Here is a 17,867-nt window from a genome sequence, read left to right as displayed (position 1 = left end):
GACCTGTGCGAAGCTCACCCTCTCTCTCTCTCCCCCGAATCAATTGGTCTGCCGCTAATGCACAGAGCCTCACGAAACTCTCCTTTTTAAAATTCTTGTGCCTGACCTGTCTGAAGCTCTCTCTTTCTTCAAATTGAACTTATCTCCCTAACCCTACTCCCATCTTTGAAGCATCTGGACAGTAACGACACCTACTTTATACTATTATTTATTGACTACAACTCCATCTTCAATGCTCTAATTCCAAGCAAACTCATCATCAAACTCGAAGACCTTGGAGTTAACACCTCCCTCTGCAACTGTGTCCGTGATTTCCTGACCAACAGATCTCAATGAGTAAGGATAGGCAGGAAGATGTCTTCCACAATTATTCTCAACACTGATGCTCCACTAGATAGTGCCCTCAACCCCTACTGTACTCCCTGTACACTCATGACTGTGTGGGCAAATGCTACTCTAACTCCATCTACAAGTTTGCAGATGATACTACTGTAGTGGGCTGTACCTCAAATAACGATGAGCCAGAGTACAGGATAGAGAACTCAATAATATGGTGTCACGCCAATAACCTTTCCCCCAGTGTCATCAAAAGAGTTTGTCCTTGACTTAGAGAGTGGTAGTACATGTGCTCCTGTCTACATCAATTATACTGAGGTTAAAAAGGTTGAGAGCTTCAAATCCCTTGTCATGAACATCACCCTGTAATGTTCAATCAGGTTTGTGGGTCTGGCAGGTGAGACAGAGAGCCCTCTCTGCGAATAGGTATATTAATTATTTATTTACAAACAGTAAAAGTTCGACCAAACATCCATGCTTCCTGAGTTACAGACAATACAAAGCCAAATACTCAACAGACATATAGCTAAAAGTACACGCACAGCAAACTTTCCAATGGTCATGTCTTAAACAAAGGAAGGAGAGAGGAAGCCCTTTCCACATGCAATTTTATATACCCAGGAAATTTGAAACTAGGCATCAGACACCTACACAATGGAAAAAGCAGCTGCACCTTCTAAACTAACCAATCACAACAGAAATGGCTTTTGACAATCAGAATAAGGCACATCCCCATAGATAGATAGATACTTTATTCATCCCCATGGGGAAATTCAACTTTTTTCCAATGTCCCATACACTTGTTGTAGCAAAACTAATTACATACAATACTTAACTCAGTAAAAAATATGATATGCATCTAAATCACTATCTCAAAAAGCACTAATAATAGCTTTTAAAAAGCTCTTAAGTCCTGGCGGTAGAATTGTAAAGCCTAATGGCATTGGGGAGTATTGACCTCTTCATCCTGTCTGAGGAGCATTGCATCGATAGTAACCTGTCGCTGAAACTGCTTCTCTGTCTCTGGATGGTGCTATGTAGAGGATGTTCAGAGTTATCCATAATTGACCGTAGCCTACTCAGCGCCCTTCGCTCAGCTACCGATGTTAAACTCTCCAGTACTTTGCCCATGACAGAGCCCGCCTTCCTTACCAGCTTATTAAGACGTGAGGCGTCCCTCTTCTTAATGCTTCCTCCCCAACACGCCACCACAAAGAAGAGGGCGCTCTCCACAACTGACCTATAGAACATCTTCAGCATCTCACTACAGACATTGAATGACGCCAACCTTCTAAGGAAGTACAGTCGACTCTGTGCCTTCCTGCACAAGGCATCTGTGTTGGCAGTCCAGTCTAGCCTCTCGTCTAACTGTACTCCCAGATACTTGTAGGTCTTAACCTGCTCCACACATTCTCCATTAATGATCACTGGCTCCATATGAGGCCTAGATCTCCTAAAGTCCTAAGGACACAGCATAGTCTGTACTGGCCCAGTCATGCATACACTACAACCAAGGAAGCTCACCAACACCTCCATTTCCTTAGGAGGCAGAAGAAATTTGCTATGCCCCATTAACCCTTACTGATTTTTAAACGATGTAGCATGGAAAGCATTCTACCTGGTTGCATTGTAGTTTGGTATGGCAACTGCTATGCATGGCATTGCAAAAAGCTGCAGTTGTGGATATAGCCCAGCACTTCATGGAAACCAGACTCCCTTCCATGGACTCTGTCTATGTTTTGTACTGCCCTAGTAAAGTATCCAGCATTACCAAAGACTCCAGCCACCCTGGACACTCCCTCTTCTCCCCTTTCCCACTAGGATGAAGATACAAAAGCAGGTATCACTAGGCTCAAGGATGGATAATGTTCTATGGTTCTAATAAGATAGGCTCTTGACTTCAATCTGCCTTGTTATGATCTTGCATCTTATTGTCTCATTTTCTTTGTAGGCTGTTACACTTCACTTAGCATTCTGTTATTGTTTCACCTGTTCCTACCTCAATGTACTGTGTAATGAATTGACTTGTATGAATAGTATTCAGACAAGCTTTTCACTGTACCTTACTACATCTGACAATAATAAACAACAACTCCGTACCCAGATATCTGGAGCAGGAGGCAAGACCATACTTCCTTCTGCAGTACTGACCATCTTCAAAAGATGGTTTCTCCAAAATTTTTTTTAAAAACCTAAATTTTCCAAGATGTTGACCTGTGATCAGTCCAACTAACTTAATATGAAATTTGAACAATCCTTGCAACTCCAGCTAGCATCTCTGGATTATAGAATTTTTCAGAATCAAAACAGCACAAAAAACTGCTAGATAGCACATCAAGTTTGTTGCACATTTTTTGACAAGATCAACCCAATTGTTTACCTATTTAATTGTTTACCTAATTAATTAAAATCAATGTGTTTACCTGTTGGACCCTTAATTTTTAAAACAATGAGGAATTAGGAATTGCATTCTCTTTGCGTAGAAGAGAATTATAATTCTCTTATAACATAACCCTCTTAAAATTCAACTACCCTAAGAAAATCAAGACTTCAGAAATCAAGAGCTGGGTATTCTGCAGTAACTGACATCCTAAAGTATTTTCACCATCCATGAAGCCACTTATTAAATTAAATTCCAATTAATTTCTGATATGAGTATTTAGTTAACAGGTTAATACACTTATTTTTCTAATTAAACATTTTCCAAAAAAAAATAAAGCAACACCTTTTTCTCCCAGTTTCACAACATTCCCATATTCACCACGCGTGTTATTTACATTGAATAGAAGCTACAAACATTGAATCTGCATTATGTGCTGCCTACTCAAATCAGTCCTTGGCCATTCAACTTCAATAAAGAAAACTTTAACTTCTCTAGTTTACAATTTTAACTGTTCTCTTCTTTTCTAAGGTAAATCTTAGTGCAAAAATACAATTTTTATGACTCATCAAGAATACATGCTCTAAACCTGAGAGAGACTTGAGTCCATCATTTTCTAATGCTGAGGTTAAGACCACCACCATGGAATCAAGGCTGTCGTATTTAATTTAAATGTTACTATAATGCCTTTATCATTCATGACTCATGAGTACTTCCACATCCTTACTTCTCCACCTTTGATTCGCTTGTCCTTTTCTGCAAAATTTAATTCCCTTTAAGTTCTGTAGTACCAACTTTTGAAACTTTCCTCTAATGACCCATCTTCTAGCTTCCTCACAGATCCACATGTAGCAACTTCTGCTTCCCATGATTAAGTTAATTTCTTACACTCAATAGGTGTTCCCATATTTGATTCATTTATTTTTCCAATTACTAATATTCCATGGTGTGGTGTCAGAATATTAAATGGAAACTTCTATTCATTGAACTTGTTACCTTCTTGAAAAAGTCAATTAATTTTAAAGGTCATTTTTAATAAAGGACATATTGATTCACTTTTCTTTGAGTTCGCACTTATCAAGACTATTCATTATTCTGTTTCCAAGGAATATTATGATGTTGTTTCCAGAGTTATCATTTTAAATTCTTATTTTATAAACAAGTGCTACATGTGCTGGCATGTTAACTCTCATTAGCCACTTTCTTCATATCTAGGCAATCAATGTAAATATTCTGTATATATTGTCAAATGGAATACTGGAATTTCCTTAAATGTTCAAGACAGACCAAAGACCTACAAGTATCTCAAGTAATTTTGGAATAATTTAACTTAGCAATGAATCATATATACTTACTGCTATTGTTGCTGTATTTATGGTGGCTCCAGCAGGAACAGCCACCATCATGGTGTTGCTACCAGCTTTTGTAGGGTCACTAACAGTCATGATCCTCACCCCTACTTTATTTGGGATACCTGCCATAGAAACAGCAGATGTGTCTTCACCAGGCCTCTTCATTGCTTGGCGAGATGGCTGACCTTCACAGGTAGGAAGCTTTGAAGCAGAGACTGTACTACTGTTCTGACAGGAGATCACTTGAGAAGACTCTGTAGGACTGGACTGTACAAGCATATTGCCGTTGTGATGAGGCTGAGGGATGGTAACATTAAAAGTGACTGTTGAAGTTCCAGTAGTTAATATAGAGTTCCTGTGTGATTGAACTGTTGGATTTGGTACTATTACTGTAGTGTGTGCATGCGATTTCAAACTTGAAACTGAAGAAGGTCCATTGCACATTTTGCCCGATTGATTAGTCTCACCATCCGAATGACACTTGACATCCCGTTGTTCCTGGTTAAGAATCTCCCCATTACCCAAGTGGTTAGAGCCAACTGACTTCTCATTGGGAACATCCTTCCCTATGTGTGAACGATCACCTTTTGCAAAATCAGAATCCCCATTAATCATTGGCCTTTTTAATGCATTTTTAATTTCTACTACACCAGCTTTCCCTAAAATTGGATCTCCATTTGTCAAGCTTGTCTCATTACTTGCTTTTGATTCCAGCAAAGCTGGTGTTTTCTCCACAAAATTACGATGATTCATCCCTGAGCTGGGGCTCTCCTTCTTACTCTCCCCATTAAACAGTTTTCCAGTCTGATCAGGTTTTCCATTTATGTGTCCATTGTTCGAATTGTAAGCATTAGCCACAAAAGCATTTTCGATTTGTCCAAAGGGTTGTTCTGCAGATTGTGAATTAAATGCTTTTGTAACATCTTCAGTTTTCTGGCAAACATGTTTCTCCCCTTCTGATTCATCTACAGTTGACTTGCTTTGGTTGACTGAAACACATGATGACTGGATAGGTTGAGTACTGGTGACTAGCTTTGCATTATGATCTCCAGAAAGGGTATTTGCTGAGCTTGCATTTACTTGGTTCACATCTGTATTGGTTAAATTGGTATTTGGTACAACAGTGACTGTGACTTGTTGATTGAGAGGCGGTCCCTGGAGAATGGTGCTAGGGCTGGTTGTAGAAATTAACTGGCCAGGGATAATTTGCACAGTCTGTAGGCCTCCATGTGGTTGTAATATTTGCAAATTTGGTTGGTTCATTAAGAGCTGCTGAGATTGGGGTTGAACAGTTGGTACTGTGTTGGCCATCATTTGATAAACTATCTGAGGACTTTGAGCCCTGGTAACAGAAGGTGAAACTTGTGGGACAGGAAGTAGGAGCTTGCCAGCTTGTGAATGAGGTGGTGGTTTAGGAAGTAGCAACTGTTTTATTACACTGGTTTCACCAGTATTAGTTTGTGGACCTCCCACAGAAGGCTGCTGAACATGGACTTGAATTGGAGGTTGTTGAACAGAAACCATTTGTCCACAAGTACTGGGGTTCACTAAGGAGGATGGTGGCATTTGGGCAGAAGACATTCCACCCTGATTTGTTAGAACAATCTGATGAAAACTAGCAGGGTAAACTTGGCCTTGATGTCCTACTATCACTTGAACACCTTGTTGGGGCTGCTGTTGAAGCTGGGTAGAATTGCTGACAATAGTTAAAGGGGTTGGACTAATGTTTTGAAATGTCTGTGACGAAACTGAGTTTTGGTTGCCTGCAATGGTTAAAGTCTGATTACTTGGTAGCTGAAGTGCAGCAGCAGATACAACAGTGGTAGGAGCTCCTGTGTATTGAAGATGCACTTGCACAGGTTGGGCAGTAGAAGGTTGGATCAGCGGACCTTGGGAGAATAAGGCAGCACTTGTAATGGGTTGTGTTCGTGAAGGAAATTGTGAATTAGGCAGTGTCTGATTGAGAACAGAAACTGTCGAGGTTGAACAGACAGGCTGCTGTCCAGTGAGGGATTGATGAGCAACTGCAACATGAGGAAGATGAACATTAGTGGTCATGGTAGGTAGCTGCACTGCAGTAGTAACTTTGGTTGCTGCCACTTGAACTACAGCATTTCCAGAAACATTTGTGGTTACTCCAGTATGTAAATTTGGATGAACAGCAGATGTTAGTAGAGCATTAGGTTGTATTCCACTGTTGTTTGAAATGGTACAGTACTGATGATGCTGGACAGCTGTACTTATCACAGGAGGCAGCTGGGTTACACTCTGGGTCTGAGTTGTGTGGAGAATTTGTGTGACTGGTTGACTTGTAGAAAAGGTAGACACAACAGTTCTGTGCATCTGAACAGAACTGCTCTGGACAGGAAGAGCAGCAGTACCTAGAAGGAACATAAAATGATTATTTCAGTGTTATACTTAACTTTATTGTAATAGCATTCTGTATATATGGAACTGGCCTATTTCCAAAAATCCAAACATAATTGCAATAACATATTTTATGAAAGACTCATAAGAATCATTCCCTGATTTTTCCTGACTGCTGATATTACTGCCTCTAATTTAATTTCCTTCTCTCAATTTTTATCCACCACTGAAAATGATCTAGTACTTTCATTACAGTACAGTGCAACAAATATTTGCATCTCTTCAACTGTTCAACACAGAGAGCCTGGACAGGGTACCATGACTTTACTCCATTAGGGCTTTACAGTAAGTGCAATCTTCACAATGCTCACTGTTCAAATGCAAATTATGGAGTTTAGTCTGTAAAGTAAGCAAATAACTGATGACTGGTCAGCTGTCCACTGCCAAACTTAATAGCTGGATAACCTGACATTTGGGGCTTGTTTCACAGAAACAGAATAATACAATACAGAAGACAGCAATTCAATCTAGTTTGCATGACCTTTTCCCACTTCTTGCAATTTCTAGAAATCCCTTCATTTTTTTGAAACTACTTTTCAAAAATCATGTACAATTTTGAAGACTGCTATTGAATTTGTACTCATCAACCTGACAAGGCACTCATAACCCTGACCAATTGGTGCGCAGAAAAAAAAAAGATGGTGGCACTGTTCTTTTTGCCAGTCAACCTAAATTTATGTTCTTGCTTATCAAATCTTCACAATGAAAACAGTTTCTCTTCTCCAAGGAGAACAAGCACCCTAACATAGTACTTGCAATCCCTCATCTCTGAAACCATTCTTCTAAACTTCATATTCTTAGAAATTCAATGTGCAGAGCAGTCCCTATTTCATCCATACTTTTTCCAAAGTCATCAATTTATTCCTAAAATGCAGTGTCCTGAATATGCCACAGTACTCTCTATGGGGTTGCAAGCTTTTTATATAGATCTAAAGAAGTTGGAGATGCTCCATTTTAGTCCTCCTTAAGTAGTTCTCCCAACAAACTCAAAGACTGATTAGGTCCAGTACAAGAATTCTTTGCATCAATGCCAAGCTATCACATAAGTAGGTTATTACTCAAATAACCAATAGAATAATGACTCCCAAACTGTGTCCTGGGTTACTAGTCATTTGGAATGTAGCAGACTGAAATTAATTGATGTGGCAAGCAATGTTTCACAAGGTTCTCAATCTAGATCAACAAATAGCAGATTTAGGGGGCTCAATTAATAGATGAGACCACAAATTTAATGGTGTAAGGCTGTGAATAAAAGTAACATAGGCTTGCCTATTATTTATTTGTTCAATTTTCTAGTTAGTGATCCACATGAAGTGTTAAAAGGAATTTGTAGAATGTCTACAAAATGGCTTTCAGAGCAGCTTGGGGTTGAGCCCACAAGGGAAAAGGCCATTGTGGATTTGGCATTGTGTAATAAACCAGATTTGATTAGGGAGCTTAAAGTAAAGGAATCCTTAGAGGCAGTGATCATAATACGATGGCATTCACCCTGCAGTTTTAGAGAGGGAGAAGCTAACGTCAGATGTATCAGTATTACAGTGGAGTAAAGTGAGCTACAGAAGCATCAGAGAGGAGATGGCCAAAGTTGAATGGAAAGGGACACTAGCAGGTTTGACAGCAGAACAACAATGACTGGAGTTTCTGGAAACAATTCAGAAGGCACAGGATAGAAACATCCCAAAGTAGTAGTCTTCCAAAGGGAGGATGAAGCAAACATGGGGGCTGACAACAGAAGTTAAAGACAGCATAAGAACAAAAGACAACAGAAGTTAAAGACAGCATAAGAGCAAAAGAGCAAAAAAGATACAATATAGCAAAAGATAGTGGGAAGATTTAAAAAACCAACAGAAAGCAAGTAAAAAAAGCAATAATGAGAGAAAAATGTAACATGAAGGTTAGCTAACCAGTAATATAAAATACCATAAGTTTTATCAGATGTATAAACAGCAAAAGAGAGATAGGAGAGGATTATCAGACCACTGGAAAATGATGCTGGAGAGGTTGCAACAGGGACAAGGAAATGGCAGACAAACTCAGTAAGTATTTTGTATCAGTCTTCACTGTGGAAGACACTAACAGAATGCCAAACACTTAAAAGTATCAGGGTGACAGAAGTGAGTGTAGTTCCTATTACTGTGCTTGGGAAGCTGAAGAAATTATGGAGGCATTAGTGGTGATCTTTCAAGAATAACAGGATTCTGGAATAGTTACAGAGGACTGGAAAGTCACAAATGTCATTCCATTCTTTTAAGAAGGAAGGGAGGCAAAAGACAGGAAATTATAAACAAGGGAAAATCTGAGCAACACACACAAAATGAAGTAAAGAGCTGGGAAATTGATTGGTGAAAGAGACAGAAGGCCATGGAAGAAAGAAAAAGGGGGGAGGAGTACCAGAGGGAGGCAATGGGCTGGCAAGGAGATAACGTGAGAGAGGGAAAAGGGGATGGGAAATGGTGAGGGTGGGCATTACCCGAGGTTTGACAAAATTGATGTTCATGCCATCAGGTTAGAGGCTCCCCGTAACGGAAACCGGCAGGGAGGCATCTGTTTGGGTACACTCTAACCTGAACATCGATTTCTCAAACTTCCGGTAATGCTCCCCCTCACCATCTCCCATCCCCTTTTCCCTCTTTCACCTTATCTCCTTGCCTGCCCATTGCCTCCGTCTGGTTCTCCTCCCCCCCCCCTTTATCTTTCTTCCATGGCCTCCTGTCTCTTTCACCAATCGATTTCCCAGCTCTTTACCTCACCCCTTTCCTTCCAGGTTTGACCCATCACCCCATGTTTCTCTCTCCACTCCCCCCACCTTTTTTAATTTACTCTCTCAGCTTTTTTGCTCTAGTCCTGCCGAAGGGTTTTGGCCTGAAATGTTGACTGTAGTTTTTTCCATCGATGCTGCCTGGCCTGCTGAGTTCCTCCAGCATTTTGTGTGCGTTAACAGGAAATTAAAGGCCAGTTTGCCTGACTTAAGTCGTTGGAAAGATGTTGGAATCCATTATTAACGATAAGATTTCAAGGTACCGGGGTACATGATAAATAGGCCAAGTCAGCGTAGTTATCTTTAGGGGAAATCTTACCTAACAAATCTGTTGGAATTCTTTGAGGAAATAGCAGGAAATATAGATAAAGAAGATTCAGTGAATGTTGTTTACTTTGAGTTACAAAAGGCCACACACTGCTAAACAAGATAAAAGTCCAAGGTATTACAGGAAAGAAACCAGCATGGTTTGAAGATTGGCTGACTGACAGGAAGTAAAGAGTGGGAATAAAGAGGGCCTTTTAGTGGTGCGATCGCTTCTTTACAACATGATATGTCAATGATTTTGAGGACGGAATTAATGGCTCTGTGGCCAGCTTTGTGGATGATACAAAGATGGTGAAGGGACAGGCAGTGTTGAAGAAGCAGAGGGTCTGCAGAAGAACTTGGATTAGGTGAATGGGTAAAGAAATGGAAGATGGAATACAGTGTAGGGAAGTATATGGTTAACTTGCAGGCTGAGCTGGTGGTAAAGAAAGCAAATGAATGCCAGCATTAAGTTCAAGAGGACTATAATTTAAAATAAAAAAACAAGGATGTGATACTCTGGCTTTATAAAGGCATTGGTCCTATGCACTTGGAGCACTGTGAGCAGTTTTAGGCCCCTTATCTAAGAAAGGACACACTGGCACTGGAGAGGATCCAGAGGTTCATGAGAATTATCCTGCGAATGAAAGAGCTAATGTATGAGGAACATTTGATGCCTCTGGGACTAAACTTGCTGGAATTTAAAAATGAGGGGAAAACTCAAAACCTACTGAAAGGTCTAGGTAAAGTGATGTGGAGAGGATGTTTTCTATAGTGAGGGAGTCCAGGACCAGAATAGAAGGATGTCCCTTTACAATAACGCTGAGGTGTAACTTCTTTAGCCAGAAAGTCATGAATCTCACACAAAATGCTGGTGGAACACAGCAGGCCAGGCAGCATCTTTAAGGAGAAGCACTGTCAATGTTTCGGGCCTGACGAAGGGTCTCAGCCCGAAATGTCGACAGTGCTTCTCCTTATAGATGCTGCCTGGCCTGTGGTGTTCCACCAGCATTTTGTGTGTCTTGTTTGAATTTCCAGCATCTGCAGATTTCCTCGTGTAAGTCATGAATCTGTTGAATTCACTGTCAAAGGCAGCTGCAGATGCCAAATCATTGGGTATATTTAAAGCCAATGTTCATAGACTCTCGGGCATAAAAGGTTGTGGGAAGAAGGCAAGAGAATGGAGTTGTGAGAAATAATAATCAACCACCATGGAATGGCAGAGCAGAATCGATGGTCCAAATGGCCTAATTTTGCTCCTATGTTGAATGATCTTTAAGGTATAAAGAGATACTGCATTTGCTCAGCGGTGAGTCACAAAAGAACGCAAATGCAGACCAGCAAAGTACAAATACCAGAATGTAGTAATAAAGCAGCCCTGGCCTTCATACTTAGCTCAATATGTAATAGGCATCTGGTGTTTCCAAGAATGTGAGAAAAGACTGTTGGAAGGATAGTCAAATTGGCATGGCGACCATTCCAGTGGCGGGAATGAGAGTAAAATGGAAAGAGAACTGGGAGTCAGATGGATAGAAATGGCTTTCTACAAGTATGATTGGAAGTACCAGTCTAATGAAGACTAGATGCTAGAAGCAGATTATATAGTATCTGAGGAGAGAGAAACAGTATTAATATTTCCAATTGATTGAGTAGTTTAGTTCTATTTTGCAATGCACTAATTGTTAATAGAGAACTTGAATGAATGAATTAAATTTTATTTCGGTCAGTGCAAACATAACAAAAAGCATCATTTTCAACGATGATTTCATAAGACAAAATTAAATAATAAAAATCTTCAAAAGAGACCGAAAGGGTGTAGGCTGAAACTACAGCTTATTACACCTATCCCTCTTATACAAAAACATACTTGTGTCAATCATCACATCAAAACAAAGAATTTCATAATCTTTTAACACAAAATCCAATTCCAAGTATCATTTATTTACATTACCCCCATTAATTTTAAATCATGTATTTTATATTTGTTCATTAAATTATTTTAAAATAATTTTTTTTTAACTTAAAAAATGTTTTTAAATGTTTTTAAATTCTCACTACAACTGTTCCATAGATTCACCCCTCTGACTTTGTACAATGATTCTTTTTACATTTGTTTTTGAAATATACATGCTCCTCTCAAGTCATGTTGATTTTTTCTCATTTTAAACAATCTTTGGATACTTTGTGGTAACTGTCCATTTTTTACTTTATACATAATTTGTATTATTTTAAAATCTACAAAATCTCTGAATTTTAAAGTGTTCAGTTGAATAAACTTGAAATGGGGGGAGGGGGGGGGAGAAAATTAGCGACTGTAATTCTCCAGGTAAAGAATAATCATCTCAGATGTTTTACTTGTGCGAATTGGTAAGGGTTAGAGTGGCTCAGAGACTTGTGTGAACAGAAGGAGTTTTGATTCACAGGACAGCAACATCCAATACTTCCAGAATTGAAAGCTGTGCTGGCTTCAACTTAAATCAGCCTGGACCCATATTCCAGGGAATCAGAAAATAAAGGCAAAAGCATAGAGGAAAGGCAGTATTCAAGGGAGAAAAAGGTTGGACTTAAAGTGAAAGCATGAAGTTAAAGACTAAGATTACAATTTCTGAATGATAAGCAGAGAGCTTAACAGTAAAAGCAAATTAGCAAAATATAAAAAGTTAAACTTACAGATGTTTCTGAATTCATGAAACATTTGACAGACACTAGGTAAGTAACTAAAATTTATAACATGATCTCACAGTGAGAAAGATCATGAGTTAAATATACTAGAGTCTTTGGAGCTTAGAAAAAATAGAGGGTTATGAGTAACGTTAGGTAATTTCTAAAGTAAGTACATGCTCAGCACAGCATTGTGGGCCGAAGGGCCTATATTGTGCATAGGTTTTCTATATTTCTACATTTCTAGTTCTTGATGCTAAAGGAGTGGAGGTAAACACAAGGGTAAGTAGCAAGAATGATCCTTGCTTAGAAAAAGAGAGTATAGAATTAGATTGGGAGGTAGGAGGGGCGAGATAAAAGACAGGGACAAAAAAAATTCAATCTAGTGTACAAATTTAGAGTTCACAATATGGAGTCTTTTACCAAAAACAAATTGGGTATTCTCTTTGCAGAGTACCTACATTCAGTCTGAAGAAGTGACCCCCCCCCCCCGTGTTTCTTATTGCCTGACATTTAGTTCTCTATTCCACTCACGCTGAACTGCTTGTAGCCTCCAACACTGTAACAATGAGGTACAACTCATGTTTGAGGACAGTGCTCCCCTCCCCAATCTGCCTGTGGGCTCTTTGTAGCCTTCTGGACTCAATATTAAACTCCACAAATTCTGGTAAATTTGCCTTCTCTGTATCAGATCTGGCCAGTTCTGATAGTGCCATCCATCTCTGACACTGGCTTGGTTTTTCTCCATCCGGTAACACTGTCCCATCTGCTGGCCATGTCTCATGGACCTGTATTTCACATTTTTCACTCTGATGAGTGTATTATCATGATGAACCTATCAACCACTACGTAATCCGATGATAACCTGGCCGCACTCAAGTCACTTCAATCACATTCAATCTTTCTCCTTTCCATCTCACTACCCATTCTCTCAACTCATATCAAGTTTTTCCTTTCCCAATTCCAATGGTCTTTGACTGAAAGGCTAATCCTGTTCTCTTTTTACAGATGCTATCTTGCCTGCTCACCAGGGTATTCCTAATATTTTCTGCTTTTATCTCAGATATCAGATACTGCAGTTTTATTGACTTCCACTAAAAAAAATCTTTGGTTTACTGGTTTGCATACTGGCCTTTCATGACAGCAATATACTAGACTCAACATCAGTAAGACGAAAGAGCTGATTGTGGACTTCAGGAAGGGTAAGATGAAGGAACACACACTAATCCTCACAGAGAGTTCAGAGGTGGAGAGAATCAGCAGTTCAAGTTCTTGGGTGTCAAGATCTCTGAGGACCTAACCTGGTCACAACATATAAATGTAGTTAAAAAGAAGACAAAACAGCAGCTACATTTCATTAGGAGTTTGAAGAGATTTGGCATGTCAACAAATACACTCAAAAACTTCTACAGATGTACTGTGGAGAACATTCTGACAGGCTGCATCACTGTCTGGTATGGAGGGATGGGGCTACTGCACAAGACCGAAAGAAGCTACAGCGAGTTGCAAATTTAGTTGGTTCCATCTTGGGTACTAGTCTACAAAGTACCCAGGACATCTTCAGGGAGCAGTGTCTCAGAAAGGAAGCACCCACTATTAAGGGCCTCCAGCACCCAGGGCATTCCCTTTTTTCACTGTTACCATCAGGTAGGAGGTACAGAAGCCTGAAGGCACACACTCAGTGATTCAAGAACAGCTTCTTCCCCTCTGCCATATAAATTCCTAAATGGACATCGAACACATGAACACTACCTCACTTTTTCAGTATACAATTATTTCTGTTTTTTTGCACAATTTTAATCTATTCAATATAGTATACTGTAAATTTACTTACTTATTTCTTCTTCTTTCTTCTATATTATGTATTACATTGAACTGTTGCTGCTAAGTTAAATTTCCTGACACATGCCAGTGATGATAAACCAGATTCTGACAAAAAATTAGTCAAAAAAAAAAGAAAATAATGTAGGAGAAATAATAGCAATCATCTTGGATTTTTAGCTTTCATGTCATCTGAGACTTTAAATGCATTTTGGAGGAGGATTTCAAAGAACTCATTTGGAAAAGTTCTCTGGAACAATATGTAATTGAATAATTCCAGGAACAGGCTGAAGCAAGCCTTATATTCTGCAATGAGATAAAGTGAATAGTAACCTCCTGAGAAAGTCTCTGAGGAAATATCACAATATGAGAGAATTCAGTATGCAGCTGAAGAGAGTTACAGCTCAGTCAGAAATTACAGAAATGAAATAAAAAGCCAATGATACAGGGGTAGATACTGAATTAGATTAAAAGTTTCAGTAGATAAATAATAGCAGGTGCTTTGAGAAATATTTCAATATTCTGAACAAATACACATTCCTCTGAGAAATAAAAACAAGTAATCCATCTGTGAACAACAAAAGATATTATGACTGTATTAGATGGATTATAACATTGCTACAAAAAGCAGTAAGTCTATGAATATGAATGAGGCAAGGAATGACAAAAATTGAGGACCGAGGGAAATGATGGTATGTATGAATAAATTTGCAAGATAGACAGAACAGATTGTAATAACTTCTGCAACAATGTAAAACCAATAGTAGCAAAAAATACAAAATGCTGGCAGAACTCAGCAGGCCAGACAGCATCTATGGGAGGAGGTAGTGATGACATTTTGGGTCGAAACCCTTCATCAGCCCGAAACGTCCTCACTACCTCCTCCCATAGATGCTGTCTGACCTGCTGAGTTCTACCAGCATTTTGTGTTTTTATTTAATTATTTCCAGCATCTGCTGATTCATTCGAGTAGCAAAAAATAAATGTGGTTCCTTTAAAGCCATAGTCCCAAAGTGTGTGATATCTGTGCCTGCGCCCCCCCCCCCGATGGGAGTTTCCAAGGGGGCAAAAAAAATAAAGGGGAGGTGGAGGGGGTGCTTTGTAGCAAAGGAGCAGCTCAGGGATTACAGGCTTAATTTAAGAAAATACTTATTATAAGCGTTTGCTCCTCAGTGCCTCATAATAGCTTACAATGATCGCATGATCACCTCACCCCTTGCTAACCCACTGTTCTCTTAGACTTTGGTTGAAGTGCATTATAGTTGCTGAAGAGCATCTGAAACTTCTGTCCTTGGCATATCATGAGAAATCTGGTCTGAAGATTTTGTGTCATTTCCAGGCCCGGCCTGCACATTATTGCTGTTCACTGCTGTAGTACACTATTAGTTAGTACAATTCCCATTTCCTAATCACAGTTACACAATTCCTGTAAATTAGGGTATGGAAGTCTGCTGTTTCAAATGGACTTGACTGTATTTCATGGCCCAACCTAAATATCACTGCCCCATTTATGCACCTTCAGGCAGTGATTCAGGATTTGCCCGAGCTATAATGATGTCATAACTTTCCCGTTTATTGATCGCAGTGCTTCACGTTGGACTTAAACAATATATGATTGACCGTGGTAATTAATACTTAATGAAAAAGGCAGAAGCAGACCAAACGAGAAAGAAGTGTAAACAGTATAGTGCAGGGTATCTGAATTATGGATTTATACCAGCGCCAAGCCGATGTTTCTGTTTTGTGAAAAGGTGTTTCCGAGTGAGGCAATGAAACCATCCAGGCTCTTTGAACATTTGAAGAGAGCACACCAGGATAAAGCAAACAAGAACTTGGTTTATTTTCAACCATTTTGTGAAAACTTTCCAGAAATGGATAATACTTCAAAACATGTTTGTCAGCACTTCACAACAAAACAGTGATGGTTTGTGTGCTTCATACAACTTTTCATTGCTCACTGCTGTATCTGGAAAGCCCCATACAATTGGGTAAGAACTGATTCTGCCAGTGGTAAGGGAGGTTCTGAGTACGGCTTTGCAGAAGTCACCAGACCAAATAATTAAAGTGATTCCATTCAATGACAACTCTGTTCAAAGATGAATAGATGAAATGTCTAAGAATTTGGAAGACACATTCTGCAACGTACTTTGGATAACAGAATTTGCTCTGCAGTTGAATGAGTCAGCTTTGCCAGGCAACCAATCTTTGCTTCTTGGTTATGTTCGCTTAATAAAAGATTAAAGCATGCTTTAAGAATTGTTATTTTCAAGGGAACTTGAAACAGATATGAAGGGGGAGTCAATATTTTAGGATGTTGAGCAATTTTTCAGAAATTGCCATTCTGCTCACCAACATTCTTAACTGTGCAACAGAAAGGGCAGCACCTATGACAGGATGCCACAGTGGGATTATTGAAGCCAAGGTTCAAAAAATCATATCAAGACTTTTAGTTGCAGAAAGAAACCTCTGAACACTATCCTGTACTGTGGATAAAGGTCAAGATTTCTTTATTGCCTTTCCAACATCACATTTAGTGGTTTCAGTGCAGTCGCACAACTTCTTTCAAAGCAACGAAACTGACTGCAAAATTACTGAATGTAGGGATCTGAAACTCCCTCTGAGTGATAGTTAGCCTGCTATTGAGAAGTCTATGCATCTCACTGAAAGGTGCAAAGCAATGACGTAGTGAATAGTTGGACTACTTAGGTACTCTAAAATTGTTGCTGAAAATAGTAAAATAGTTTTTACTGTAACTAAATAAATATTTTTATTTGTAGTTTTGGATTTGCAGTTCTTATTTTTCTTCCCACAGTGCATAATAAATTCTTTATAGTTTTTATGTAATGGCTCGAAAGGAAGAGGGGACACTGGGGATGTAGTCCAGGAGTCAAAAAAGGTAAAAATGTTATGGAGGAATAAGGTTGAAACATTATACAATATGATACATCTTCCTTTAATTCCAGAGACAACAAAGCAGGAAAAAAAGTAAGAGTCTAAAGAAAGTCAGGAACATAGATGATCATCAAGATAAAGTATCGAACACATCCCCTGAACCCAAAAAATATGCATTCTGAGAGTCTACAGGAAATGGCTGGATAGATTTGATAAAAAAGGGCAATGAAAAACCAACTAATAAGTACAAAGTACTTTCCAATTAATCTGGGTATTTCATCTACATCTAAAGGATTGCTAGTTGCTCAGTATAATGATTTCATAGATATGTGATGTACAACATAACTCCACACATCTGGCCTGTGAGACTAGCCTGACATGCCACAAAAACATGTTTCTGCACATTTTTATGAGTTCCCCAGCCTGTTGTAGCTCTTGGAGAGCCTCTCAGGTTGCCAGCAGTCACAGTATTAATTAACATTACATATTAGACCAAAGAGCAGTCCAGCCCATGAAATGTACTCCACCATTTAACAAGATCATGGTTGAGATCTTCAGATCTCTGTAGCTAGCCAATCTGTTGTCCATGCTAATATGTTACACTCCCCAGCCCCTAACAAAACTATAGACAGTAACTTTTATGCAGCACATTTGGAAATTTACATGTTCCCTTCCATTCAGTCTGCTTGTTTTATGTATAGGGAGCTCAAATATCATATTGACCATCCCTAATGGTTATGAATTTCCAATTGCACTGCTACTAAACAACAAGTTTCAACAGTTTTCCAATGACTCGTATTATACCTACTGGGTGATGACTCCTGCTTTGTGTCTCCATCTTTTACCTTGCAAATAGTTTCGAAATGCATTAAAAATGGAATTGTTATTAGAAATTATATAACTACAAATATACAAATCAAATGTATAACTAATT

At 39.0% G+C, this 17,867-nt stretch overlaps 1 protein-coding gene across 2 annotated transcripts in view; it reads right to left on the bottom strand.

Annotated features, from left to right (window-relative positions):
- Positions 1 to 17,867, bottom strand: part of LOC140731954 (AT-rich interactive domain-containing protein 2-like) — a 322,272-nt gene that overhangs the window by 23,864 nt on the left and 280,541 nt on the right. For both annotated transcript variants that reach the window (XM_073053964.1, XM_073053965.1), the window contains exon 15: positions 4,072 to 6,449. In XM_073053964.1, the coding sequence (XP_072910065.1) occupies positions 4,072 to 6,449 (2,378 nt within the window). The remainder of the gene's footprint in view (positions 1 to 4,071; positions 6,450 to 17,867) is intronic.

This window comes from Hemitrygon akajei, chromosome 8 (assembly GCF_048418815.1).
Source record: "Hemitrygon akajei chromosome 8, sHemAka1.3, whole genome shotgun sequence".
Taxonomy (NCBI): Eukaryota; Metazoa; Chordata; class Chondrichthyes; order Myliobatiformes; family Dasyatidae; genus Hemitrygon; species Hemitrygon akajei.
Note: the sequence above shows the minus strand (reverse complement) of the source record. Positions and strands in the feature narration are given on the sequence as shown.